Source organism: Wolffia australiana, chromosome 18 (genome assembly GCF_029677425.1).
Source record: "Wolffia australiana isolate 7733 chromosome 18, ASM2967742v1".
NCBI classification, from domain to species: domain Eukaryota; kingdom Viridiplantae; phylum Streptophyta; class Magnoliopsida; order Alismatales; family Araceae; genus Wolffia; species Wolffia australiana.
This window is the reverse complement of record NC_135852.1, coordinates 8,659,359-8,672,779: the sequence shown is the minus strand read 5'-3', so window position 1 is coordinate 8,672,779 and position 13,421 is coordinate 8,659,359. Positions and strand designations below refer to the sequence as shown.

The following is a 13,421-nucleotide window of genomic DNA, read 5'->3' as shown; positions in this document are numbered from 1 at the left end:
TCAAACATATGAAATGAGCAAGACTAAAAAGTGTTATTCTATAAGAATATTTAATGTAGTTAAGGGGTATCCTTCGAAAAGAAATAAGTGCACCACATGTTTAAAGACCAGTGATCTCTATATTATGATATCCCCATCACAATTCATTCAGTCATTGCATATATTTAAGGACTTCATCATAAAAAATGCATATTAATAATGATTAAAGTTTAATCCAATGTACAAAAATGAGAGATGGAAGTGTGACCGACTTTTAGGCGGCATTCTATCCATCAATGACAAGATCATTGGGCATTGAAGAGCGCGAGATATATTAACGTATTTTCCAATCACTTGTCATACTCAGGCAAGAATATTTCAAATTTTGTACAGTTTAGAATGAAGTTAACCCATGGGGAGATTGGATATAATACTTCTTTTGTTATTGAGTCATATGGAAACTATCATTGATTTCTTAGGAAGGTATTTAAGTAAATAAATATCAACACAAAGAAAATGGAAAATAATAATGATCAATACAATAAATTGATATGTTTTTTTTCACAAGCATAGTTTGGGATTAATACCCAATCAATGAGAAACTTATTATGAACCTAGTTGCTACTAAAAATAAATAAAGAAATTCTGGTCCAGAACTTTACATTTATTTCACATTGAGCCATAACCCTCAAATAAAGCACTAGTTTATCATTTGTTTGGCCATATTTTTGTAATCTTGCACAAAAATATAGATCACCTCTTTTTTCAAGGAACCCATGGTAGATTTGCCACACTCTATATACGCAGGCCAAAAGGTGAAAATGCAAACTATGAAAGACTTCCGCCCATCCATTTCATTTTTGGGGTTGAGTCTGAAGTGCAGATAAGTATTACCTCATTGAGATATCTGATATTTCTCTCAATGAAAATATTTCCTTCCAAACGTAACCCACGTATCAGTATATTTTTTTGGTATTTGCACCAAAACGGTTATGTGACAAACAAGTTGACAACATCATGCATAAATGTTTCCTTCAAATGAATTGAAATCAAAAGTCATAGAAATTTTTAACTTGGACTATAGAGGATTATGCTTGTTTTTATATCCATAATTGAATATTTACTTCAGTATGTTTTCCTATAAAAATTCTGAAACATAATGTCAAATTCATACCAAATGTATATATATATACAATTGATTCATGACTGCGCCACTCCATTCCCAAAATGACTTCAGATAAATATAATTTTTTGTCTGACAATGCTTATTATTAATTATAATGATAGGAATGTTAGATCAAAACCCGTAGTAGGGATTGTTCATCTTTCTATCCAAAATTAACATATCTTCATAAGCATGGAGATACATAATGAACTTTCTCTCTTTAACTTGAACTTTACATCTTCAATCAAAAGAGGATATCACACTTTATACCCAATATATTCCCATTGTGAACCAGGTTCAGTGAACTCGTAAAATCTTGATCAAAGTTAGGTCAAGCTAGATGACTTAAAACAACAAAACCCAACTTTAAAATTAACAGAAACCATGATTGTACACATTCTAATTCAATGTCATGGGATAGATTAATCATATTTATTCCTTGATTTCCCTCTTAATTCAATTTTCTAACACAGATATATCTCCATCCCTTACAAGCTGCAGATGGTGCTGAAAAATTCCTCTAAGTCACCAAGAAACTTCTTGGTACACACCGGCTGATGCCAGTATTATGATTCGTCTAAAAGAATTTAAATCAAAGATGAGGATACTCTTCATCCCACACAACTTGATTAATGTCCTTCCAACCAGTTGCCAAGTAAATTAATCAGATACATTTATTTGGACTGAACTTTCAGCATCAGCTCCAGTGCCCTATCTTACTAGTCCCACTTTCTCCAAATAGAATCAAGCCCATGTCTAGCTCTTCTCCTCGTCCAATTTATATCCAACTCATTTAAGCTCCTGAATAGTTCCATTTCATATTTTCTATCACCTATGCTTTATCTATGTAAAACCACTAAAAAAAGTGGCTACAATTATTACGTTTGACTTTGTTGGGGTCATGCACAGTGAGCCAGAAAAAAATAGTAAGAATTTGCATGGATGAATTCAAATGATGAAGAATGAAAATACATGCATTCTCTATTATGTGTAGCGGAGCCAAATAATTGTTAAATGAGGCATGAATTCAATACAATTTACCGATAGTATTACATCAAATGCCAACAAGACAAAGGTTTATGAAGAACAACAATCTCTATGATCTTTGAATTAACTGTTTTCTTAATGCAAATTGGGCTGACTGAAGAATTGATTGGAGATCCATCAACTGATATAATTATTTCTAGGAGAAAACATGTCTCCTTGAAAATGGAGAAACATTTCGTGGTTTCTGGTTTGGAACTTGAATCATAATATCAAGTCAAGGACTTTGATACATGTAATCTCATGAAGAATATCAAGTCAAGGGCTTTGTTCTATGAATGGGCTGAGTACATCAAAGTTGATTGTATTTCATTAGAGGAGAACTTCAGGCCAGAGTTTTTTGCTCAATCTCATGTTCAGTCGTCCATCAACTTTTTGCTATGATTACAAATACGTCTAGTGGTTCTCAGGTTCAGTTCCTCCAGACTAATTAAGGGGAATACAGTTTTATGACCTCAAATAAAGTCCAAATTATCCAAGGTGATACTGATTATTTAGATTCATAGTATTCACTCTCTTACTTCTATCATAGTGCAAGCTGAATTGTATCAAAATGTTCAAACTGATTAAAACAGATACGAATAATCTTCACTAAAAGGGCAAAGAAGAATAATCTGGATTGGAGCTATGGAACTATTTTCTGTTCGGGAGTTACGGAACTATTTGGGGGGTCACAGATGGTCTCCCTTTTTATCTAAGTCTGATCTGATCACAAGGCTCAATATGAACTCCCTAAGTAAGTGTCTTCTCTTGCTCTACCCTTCCCTCTCTAGCCAGTACTAGTTCATAGACAACTTTAAATGGAAAAATAATAAGTGAACGGTATGGGTGTAGAAGACAACAAAATGGGTTGGAATGAGGACCGAGGTAAAATTTCTTTGTAGAAAGGAAGAGAAGGGAAAAAGTATACCTTTTTTACCGCTCCTCTTCCTGCGGCACGTCAGCATGAGCCAAGAAGAGCCACCACCAATGAGAGTGTTCCACGTGTTTCAGACTGTGTTAATCTAGAACCTTCTCCCCAGTCGAGAACAGGTTCCAAACCAGAGTTCCCACGAGGTACAAGGCGACTGACACCTTGAACACATCATCCCACGAGCCTGCATAGATCAACCCATTCCATAAATAACATGAAATGTTTTTAGTATTAGAAAGAAAGAACGAATGTAAGGTAGTTAAACAAAAAGATAGATGGAAGCATGCATAGACGGAGGGATGGATGGGTTGGTATCGAGAGAGATACAGAGCCATTTTCTAACTCACAAAGAGAGAACGATAGAGAGTTATTGATAGAGAGAGAGTTGGACCAACAGACAGATGGATGGATGGATGGATGGATTTATTGATACCAAGCTTTTTATTGATTTGCATAGAGATAGAAAGATAGCGAGAGAGAGAACCAGAGAGGAGGGAAGAGATATGGACAGACTTCTTTTAAAGGATCGATAAATTGATAAATAATCGATAACAAATAAATAAATAAATTGAAAAATGTGGACAGACAAACAGATGGAAAGGTGGACGGACAGAAGGATAGATGGATTGGTAAACTGTTTGGTGTATACATATTCATAGAGAGAGAGAGATGGAGATGGATAGGTGGAAAGTGATACACTGAGAGATGGATAGCTAGATTGTTTGATGGAGAGAGAGATAGAGATAGATACAAGGACAGGCCGACAAACTGATAAATGGAAATATAGATTGTTTGATAGAGAGAGATGAAGATGGATAGATGGGTACAAGGGAAGACTGACAAACTGATAGATGGAAATGTTGATTTTTTGATAGAGAGAGATGGAGATGAAAGTGTGGATACATGGACAGACTGAGAAACTAATTGATGGATAGGTAGATCGGTTGATAAATAGACAAGTGGAGATGGATATATGGATAGAGAGTAGGAGAAGGGGGGATGAAAGGATGGATGGATGGATGAACAATAACTGATAGAATGATGAACTGATGCTAGACACAGCAAGACAAAGAAATTTGTGTAAATAAAAGTACAGGTAGAGAGATAGGGAGAGAGATTAATGCCTCGTTGGAGGATGTATCCCGTGGCAGCAGTGCCAAAGACACCCGCCAGCACCCCAGCAGTGTTAGAGAGCCCCAGAAGTACTCCCTGAAGAAGTGGACGACGAGAAATCCAAGAATCCATCAAACCTGGACAAATAACAAACTCTACCACAAAAAACAAACAAAAGTTCATCGGAAGTTCTCACCGCATAGCGGGGCCCAATGTCCTGGTGATTCGAGTATAAGCCAGACTGAGAGAAAGCGTCACTTCCCTGGAGGGTTCCAAAAGTCAACACACACACATAAGTCAACACAGGCAACATTATTTTAAAAACGTCAACTCTGTAATTTTCCTGAGCCCACCTGGCTGCAGGCCATGCAGAGAACTGCCATGGCCGGAGTACGAACACGGCCCAAAATTGTGAGAAAGAAAGCAGGCCCAAGGAACCCAATGGACTGCATTATCTGCAACCAATGAAGGGAAGGATCTCACATCAACAGGAAAACGATGGTCAACAACTTCACGAACTCAGCGGTTGGCTTACCTTCCGAACAGTGGTTACAGACATGCCTCTTTCTACAAGAGTATCCGCAATCCAACCCCCTATGTTTGCAAACACGGCCATAGTCAGCCATGGTAGAACACACAGAAGGCCAGACTCGGTCAGGTTGAACTTCAGTACCTGGGGAACAAATATAAATTTAACTGTCGAGATCTGATACCATGATATGAAACTTGATGATCAAATCGGGAAGTAGTCTGGGAGAACGGAGAGAAGATCAATCCAAGGTAGAGGGAACCGACTGAAGATCATGGGAAAAAGGGAATCACTGACGGAGAGTGGAAGGGATGATCAGGAAGATGGGAAAATCACAGAAAACGGAGGTTGGGGATCGTATCAGACCCATAAATGAGTTCACTCATTAGAAGAACTGAGTAAAGAGAAAATTGATTAAATCATCCTTACGTGGGATAAGTATTTGCAAATAATGAAAAGAGGAGTTTACCTGGTTGTAATACGTGGGCATCCACGTCAGGAGAATAAAAGTTCCCCAGTTATGGCAAAAGTGAGATATTATAAGGGCCCAGACGGGAGGTTTTGATAGGATCAACTTCCAGGGAATATCTGAAGCTGGATCCCTGGACTGGGTGGCGCTTAGAATTAACTTTTTTTCAGATTCAGAGATTTCTGGGTCTTCTTTTGGAGAGCTGTAGGCCTGGCAGGAAGATAAAAGGGACAGGTTAGAAATTGAGGTTGTATTAGACAAATAAAATGCAACAATAAACAATGAATTTGTGCGAAGCAGGGATATTATTGTAATTTCTTTCATTAGATTTTTTGACCTCATAAATGGTGAGGGTACACTCTAGTCTATGATTCCATACCTTGCTTCGCCACAGTGCAAACCAGATACTTCCAAGGGAGCCAAATGAATAGAAAACGGAAGGCCAGCCGAATCTGTTGATGAGAATTGGAGAGAGACCCAGGCCGATGACAGATCCCAAATACATGCCACTATACACCAGACCAAGCGATCTGCTTCTCTCAGACACGGGGACCCATTTTGAGAGTAAATTATTCATTGCTGGCATGGCAACACCCTATAATTCCAAGAAATTGATCAGTTATTGAAAGACATATTCATGTTGAGAAAGCATACTTCAGATGCAATTACAACGACAGATATCAAATAATCATAGACTAAAAATGCAGGCCCTACTTAAGAAAAACAACTAATCGGAAAAATCGAAAAGACTCTAACCTCCCCAATACCCATCAAAGCACGAGAAAAGAGCAAGAAAGGGAGTCCACAACGTGCGGCAATAGGTGTCAGAACTGTAGCCAATGACCACCAGACGACTCCAAAACCAAGGACCACCTTTCCACCAAGCTTGTCAGCCCATATCCCTCCAATGATCTGCACTAAAGACACAAGTCATTATTAAAAAATATTAAGTTCAATGAAGCAAATGTAATTTTTGTATTACCTATAAGACAAACGACGACAATTCAAAAATAAAAACTGTTAATGATCGAGGCTCAGAAATAATCCTCTAACCAGTAATAATTTTTATTCATTAGTATAATTGCAGCTGTAAATGAAGGATTCAGACCTGTGTAAGCAAGTAACCCCAGAAAAAGGAGGACTGAATTAGCCCCACTGTAGCTGGATTCCAGTTGAATTCTGTGGACATAGGAAGAATGGCGATGCTCATGTTCACCTGCATAACGGTCAACTTTAGAAACTCCGGAGCCCTCGTGATCTTTAAGGCAAGAAAGGACAGAAACCTACACGGTCCATGTTGCAGAGGAGAAATGCGACGAAGCATAAAAGCACGATCACCCAACGCTTTGGAAATTGTGAAGATGAGGTCAAGGCATTATCAGAACCACTTCCTGATATGGAAGCTTCAGCTGACCCATCCGATGATAGAGATAAGTCTATCTCTGACCTGCTCAATTCATATTCCCCAGATTGGAAACTAGCTCTAGTTCTCAGTAATCGGTGACGGTCATAGGGTTTGGAAATTGTGCCCACTTTGAGGTCAACCTCGTTGAACCTTTTCAAGTAAAGCAAGTTTTTATTCGAAATAAATGATGAAGATAAACAGTTTGCCTGCCCGACAGTCCTCTGACTGTGATTCTGGTAATTGTACGGGGCTTCTTGTTTCTGGGAGAAGGAAGCTCCTCTTTGTAAAACGTTCACCTTCTCCAAGGGATAACTGAAGCGAGATGGCCAATGGATATTTCTAACACGATGGGCGCAATGGTAACTCAGGAAAGACGGCTTTGTGACACTGTCTTGCTCTTTTCTATCGGAAAGGTCCCCTCTCTCTCCATGTTTGAATTTTCCTGCACAGCAAATAAAACAAGCGGATTAGATGCTAGACGATCTCCGCTGACTTCGACAAGTTTTACAGTGGGAAATCACCACTAATCGCGAGTGATTATCGTAATCCTTCCCCATCCGACAACGTTTACTAGGAAAAAAAACTCTTGCATCAATGTATTTTGAAGTCAAACTATAAAGCCACAAAAATACCGACAATTCTGTTCACGACATACACACAGTGAACCTCAAATGAAGCACGTCTACTCGACTATTCAGGAGGAAACTGATGGAATTTCAAGCGAATATGCCAAAATCGACTACTATGGAAAGAAACTCATATGAGACGCCGAATCCCAGCCGGTACATTAACCAACAAAAACCGTGAAAGCACAACAGAAACGAAAAAAATAGGAAAAAAGAACGAGCCATAGGAAAACAGATAAACCAATTTCACTCTAGAAACTCAGTAGCAAGCAAACACGAAACGAAACGTGACCGTCCGGAAACAAAAACAAGCGAAACAAACTAATCGAAGACGTCATAAACCAAAGGAAAACAGTGGAGGAAAGACCTGCGGCGAGGAGAGAGCTCAAATTCCTGCCGGACACCACAGCTCCGACCGCCATTGAAGACCGTCAAGACCTCGTCTGAGCCTGAGAAACAGTACAAATTCAACACCAGAAGCACATTCTACTGAACAGGAGTCGCAATCCAAGAGCAAAGATGAAGAATTCCCGAGCAAAGCGAAGATCTACGGCCGATTCCTCGGCGCCGCTCAGAAGAGGATAAAACGCCACTCTTTGAGCGCAGATGAACGTCGCGGCCAATTTGGCCGTCCTACTAGGCGGGAAAAGGCGACGTGGCCTCTCCTCGCCTTAAATATACTCGTCGGGAAGGTAGGGTTCACAGATTGACACGTGGCCACGGCCCGCCCAACTCCGTCTCATCTAACGGTTCCACGTCAGGGCCCCACGGACGGCGTTGTCACCTTATTGTAGAATATTCCATTCCGTTCCGTCCGAATCTAGAGCTGGAGGACTGATGACGAAACGTCATCCGTCATCGTCCGGAGTGACGGACGGATCACTGAATGGAGAGCTTTTAGTCATCTGTCATTAGTCATTGGTCATCTGTGACGGATGACAGATGACGGAAATGACGAACTGATTAAGGAGAATGACTGATGACTTTTTTGGATGACGAATTTACTATACATAAAAATAAGAAAACTATAAAATCTAAAGACATTATATTTTTAACTCCTTAAGAACAGCATGACCGCGCTGCCCAATGATATCCCACTTCCCAGCACACGCATAAGATGATGAAATATTGTGCCCAAATTAGACTTCTCTGGAGAATCCGAATCGAAGGATTATGGAATTTAAACTGATTCCTCAAAGATAAAATAAATGTCTTCTGCATTACGTCAGTTTTCAGCTTGTTTCCACATTATCCATTCTCACGTGAATCAGGTCCCATCCTTATGCCTTCATGTAACAGAGCATAAGACTCAACTAGGTTATCACGATCCGAATCATATTCTTTATTGTTCTTTGGTTATCTTCTTATATTATGTATGCCATTAAACGATTGCTGCGCATACTCTCTTATACATCAAGCGAACCTCTCAGGACCAATATTTCCTTGTTCTAGGAGTTAAATATGTTAAAGTTTCAATGCAGAATGCTAGCGATTTCTCATTGATTGAAAGACGTAATAGGAAATGGCACAAACATAAAAGAGTCTGCACCTAATCCTCCTCGTTGTGCTTCTTGGAGGTATCACTATGATATTAGCTCCAAGAAATGGGAGATTGAATATGAGTATTTGTAAAAGTTATCACAATCCTTTTATTTGTAATTACTAAAATAGTTTTCCTAGTCATGAAAATTTTAATGCATGGTTTTCTACTCTCAGCTCAAATCATGATGTACTAACTTTTTTAATAGTAGCTACTAAGTAATCGTTTTATGATGTCTAGGAACTAAATGATAATCACAGTAATATAAATGTCTGTTCTAGAATTTTTTGTATAAAAATGAGTATCTACAAAGAACACATAATTATGCATTAAATTGATTCTCTCTCTTGATTATTTCTTCTTGTTGTCCTGTGTCTACTTATGTATAAAGCTGCAAAGAGAAGAGAGTTCTCCCCGCCAACCACTATAGATTGGATTCAATTATGCCAAATACTGCTGAGCCATGCCCACCTCTTCGTCGAAGTCAAACCTACCCTGCTGTCAAAGGCCACAGCCAAACCTACCCTGCAGACCAGGGAGCCACACTCAAACTGGAATGAGAGAGTTGGGAGACACCAAAGAAATATAAAATAGAAAAAAAAGTATAAGAGTGAGAGAAGAAAAAGATCAACAAGTAGAGAAAGATAAGGAGAAGAAATATTTTGAAAAAAGAGAGAAGTAAAAATAAGAGAGAAAGAGAAATGTAATGTTAGTCACAAACTGGGGAGAAAGATTTGGGAAAAATAACATTCAACATGGAAAGTACGACAGAAAGATCAATAGAGGTCAATGAAAATGTAAACGAAGAGAGTAGAGAGAGAGAAGAATGAAGATAGAGAGAGGGGAGAGAGAGAGAGAGAGAACATAGATGATAGGGAAGGATAACATTCAATTTGGAAAGTACGACAGAAAATGCTGAGAAAACTTGCTCACCATCAGGAGAAAGGCTAATCAAAACCTGGTAAATAATTCTTGAGAAAGAATATGAAAGTAAGTACAAAAATGACTGTGGATTCTCTATATGTCCATAATTTCAGAGATAGAGAGGGAAAGAGAGAATTGTTTTCAACCCTAACAGAGTGAAATCCCCATAGCGAAGGTCGTATTTAATTTCCTGAAGACGTTTGATCTTCATGCCTTGCTCGTAAAAGGACGCTTTGATAACATAAAAATAAGCATGATGATTCATGTTTATTTCATACATTTTAGAGCATTATTAAGCTATTTTATGCATGTTATCATGAACTTTATGTAATTTTCACAAAAAATACATATATCCACTAAAAAATTATTATTTCATAAAATCAGTATATTTTGATGTTTACGATTGAAATGGATAGTATGTTTTAAAAGAATTAGTTTGGTGAAAATTTCACCCAAAAAGGAGTTGTAGATAAAGAGATATTTAATTTTGAATTTTGGAGAATTTTCTGGATTATATTTGATATTTTTCAAGTATTTTTTAAGGTTAAATAATGGCAAAATCAAGGCCCAGCAAGGAGGGATGATGTGGAATGACTGGTGGCTCTCTTTTCCTGTGGAACAAGGTCAACTTCGTACCCTACAAAGAGGGATGATGTGGAACAACTAGAGGCTCTCTCTTCTTGTGGAGCAAGTCAAATTTGTGCCCTACAAGGATGGATGATGTGGCATGCTCTGGTGGCTCCCTATTTTAGTGGAACTACTCAAACAAATTAATGGCCAGAAATGCTCAAAATTCAAAGCCATATCTGCTGATCCCATGTGCAGTTTTGGATCAAATGGTCACTTCTTTTTTGTCTTTCCATGACCTATGGTTGAGCCTATAAATATATCTCAAGATTAGGCTCTTCTTGAACTTCATTTAGCCTTTCTTCATGGGGGAGACATTGTGAAACAAAGGTGTATGAGTGCCCATTTAGGATTTTTCCTCTTTCTTAAAAGTGAGTTTCTTCCCTCTCTTGATATATCTTCATGCCTATTGCAACACACCAAGGCACTGGGCGCAATATACGGGTCCATGAAAAGGGATTAATGCTTTGGGAGTATCACCAAAGGAAGAGGTAAGTCCTAAAAACTTAATAAGTATTTTTATTCCATTTTCTATCCATTCCAGATTCTCAAATCACTTAACTTTTTGTAATAAGTTATTAAACCCTATGAGTAGGGATTACTAGCTTATACCACCCATTCCTAATTAGGGTCATCATAGGAAACCCCTAATTAGGATTTCTTCATGACATATAGGGTTCACCCGTCCCGATATCCATCCGATATCCGGTATCAGACAACCGATATCCGGAAAAAAATGGGACGGTTCTGGATATCGGATATCGGATATCGGATATCGGGCGATATCCGTCTATCAGGGGTTAGACGGATATCGATACCGGATATCGGGGGGGGGGGGTGAGGACGAATACGATATCGGATACCGGATATCGGTTTTCCGATATCCGGATGTCGAAGACGGATACCGGATGCCGGATACCGGTTTTCGATATCCGGATATCAGAAAACCGATATCCGATATCGACCGATAAAATAATCAACCATCAGACATTATGCTTGTTACTTCATATCGCATTATTCGATTTTGATATATATTCAATGCTTGTTATTATATAGTGTGCAATTTTTTTTTCTTCCATATGGGATAAAGGGATTCCAAATTTAACACAAAACCAGAATCCCTCTATCCCATATGGAACAAATCAAAAATAGTCACTTGTATATAATAACTAAGTTGTATGACTAAGTAATAATATCCTGTGGTACCCCCTTGCCCACGTTATTTCTGCAATGTGTGAGATCCCAGCCGATCAAAATTTTAAATGTGCTTCTCAAATTTTAAGAGAGACAGACATGAGAAGTTAGAGCGAGAGGGAGGGAGGGGGAGAGGGAGAGAGAAGAGAGAGAGAGAACGAGAGCGAGAATGAGTGAAAGAGAGAGAGATAAATAATTCAATGCGGATATCGAAAACTGATATCTGCATCCGATATCCGGTACCGTCATCAGTCCCCCTGAGACGGAGACGCATGCTGGTATCGGACAGATACCAGTATCAGATATCAGCACTTAGCAACCGATATCCGATACCGATATCCAGTATCCGGATATCAAAAAAAATGGATACCGAAAAATTCATTTCCGGTATCCGGTTCAGCATCCGTCCTGATACCGGCAACAGGACGGGCGAACCATAATGACATCCATTCATTCCTCTCATCTTATCCTCACTCCAAGACTGTAATACTATCCTAATCTCTATTATAAGTTCATAATTCTTATGAGTAAGAATTAAGAACTTATACATATAATTAATTAAACTAAAATCTCAATATATATCTAGTACCTTTTATTTCCACGCTCTCTCATCATAACCACTTTCTTAAGCATTACTCTTTTCGAAAGATCAATCTTAATCACAAAGCCTTCTCTATGATTCAACCCCTTGCTCACCAATTACATCAGTAATAAGTGAATTAGGGTTAATTATAAATATTATTGCATAAGCGTCTCAAAATTACACGTCGACTAGGTAAATTTTGACTTATCACGCTGCAATAATAGAAGTAAGTTGAGTTAGATTTAAATTAAAATATTGAAAAATCATTAAACGAAAAATTACCTCTTTTATGTTTACAGATGTAGATACATCGTTTTCATCACTAGGTGGGGTTGTCAGGCATATCCAATAGTGTAACGCACATAATACCTGAATACTCTCTACATCTTGACTCAATCTTTGGAGTGTCACAACCTTAACACCCACCGAAAAGAGTCGCTCCAATGGTGTACTTGTTGCTAGCACAGAGAGGTACTCCATGGCCAACTTCGCGAGATGTGGATAAGCACGCACATTAGTGACCATCCACCAATTTAGAGGGTTTTCACCTTTTGGGATGAGAGGCTCATTGAGGTAGACATCCAGCTCCTGTTCTAGTCCTGCATTCGGCTTGGATTTAATGCTAGCTTTGCCCTCCTTTAGCATCTTTGCAATTGCAGGAGAATGTTGCTGAAGACCTCTAGACTCGTGCACATCCATTAGATTGGGGTGTTCATCATGATTTAGGGAAGTATGGAGACAAGATCACAGGTACGCAATGGAATCTTCTAAGCTTCAAAGATAGACCAAAGCCATCGTTCTTGAGGGATCAAGAAGTGCTATTGCTGCTACGCATTCATTGCGATGTATGATACTCTCATATTTGTCAAACTTGAACTTCATGGCCTCACATGCTTCCTGAATGGATTCCCTCTTTGAGCTTGCTAACATTTCCATTATGGAAAAAATACAATCACTCTCGAATCGTTCCAGGATATCGTTAAGGTGATCTGAAATAGTCTTTATCATGACAAGAACCATAGTTGTAGTGACAATAACGTCTTTGAACCTCTAAGCTGTATTTGAACTACTGAAATAGTCTTTGAACTACTGATGAAGTTAGCTGCCTCGAGAAATATTGATAATATGTTGCAAAATCCTCCAACATCATCCACTCTTGAACCTCTAAGCTGTATTTTTTTTTGCTCATCAAGATGAGCACACACGCCATGTAAACAATAATGTCTCTCTTATTTATGGCACCATGTAGCATAGTGTACATTGAGTTCCACCTTATTGGGCAGCACTTTGCTGTCTTTGGTTTCACAAGA

At 38.6% G+C, this 13,421-nt stretch overlaps 1 protein-coding gene across 1 annotated transcript; it reads right to left on the bottom strand.

The window, feature by feature from the left end:
* Positions 1–2,977: 2,977 nt before the first annotated feature.
* On the bottom strand, positions 2,978–7,899 carry ANTR2 (Major facilitator superfamily protein). The gene is made up of 11 exons (XM_078589964.1): positions 7,611–7,899; positions 6,500–7,059; positions 6,321–6,428; positions 5,969–6,124; positions 5,592–5,807; positions 5,213–5,422; positions 4,750–4,887; positions 4,568–4,669; positions 4,411–4,476; positions 4,226–4,310; positions 2,978–3,285 (listed from the first exon to the last, which is right to left on the bottom strand). The coding sequence occupies exons 1-11, from the start codon at positions 7,663–7,665 to the stop codon at positions 3,188–3,190; spliced, it is 1,794 nt and encodes a 597-aa protein (XP_078446090.1). The 5' UTR covers positions 7,666–7,899; the 3' UTR covers positions 2,978–3,187.
* Between the last annotated feature and the right edge of the window lie 5,522 nt (positions 7,900–13,421).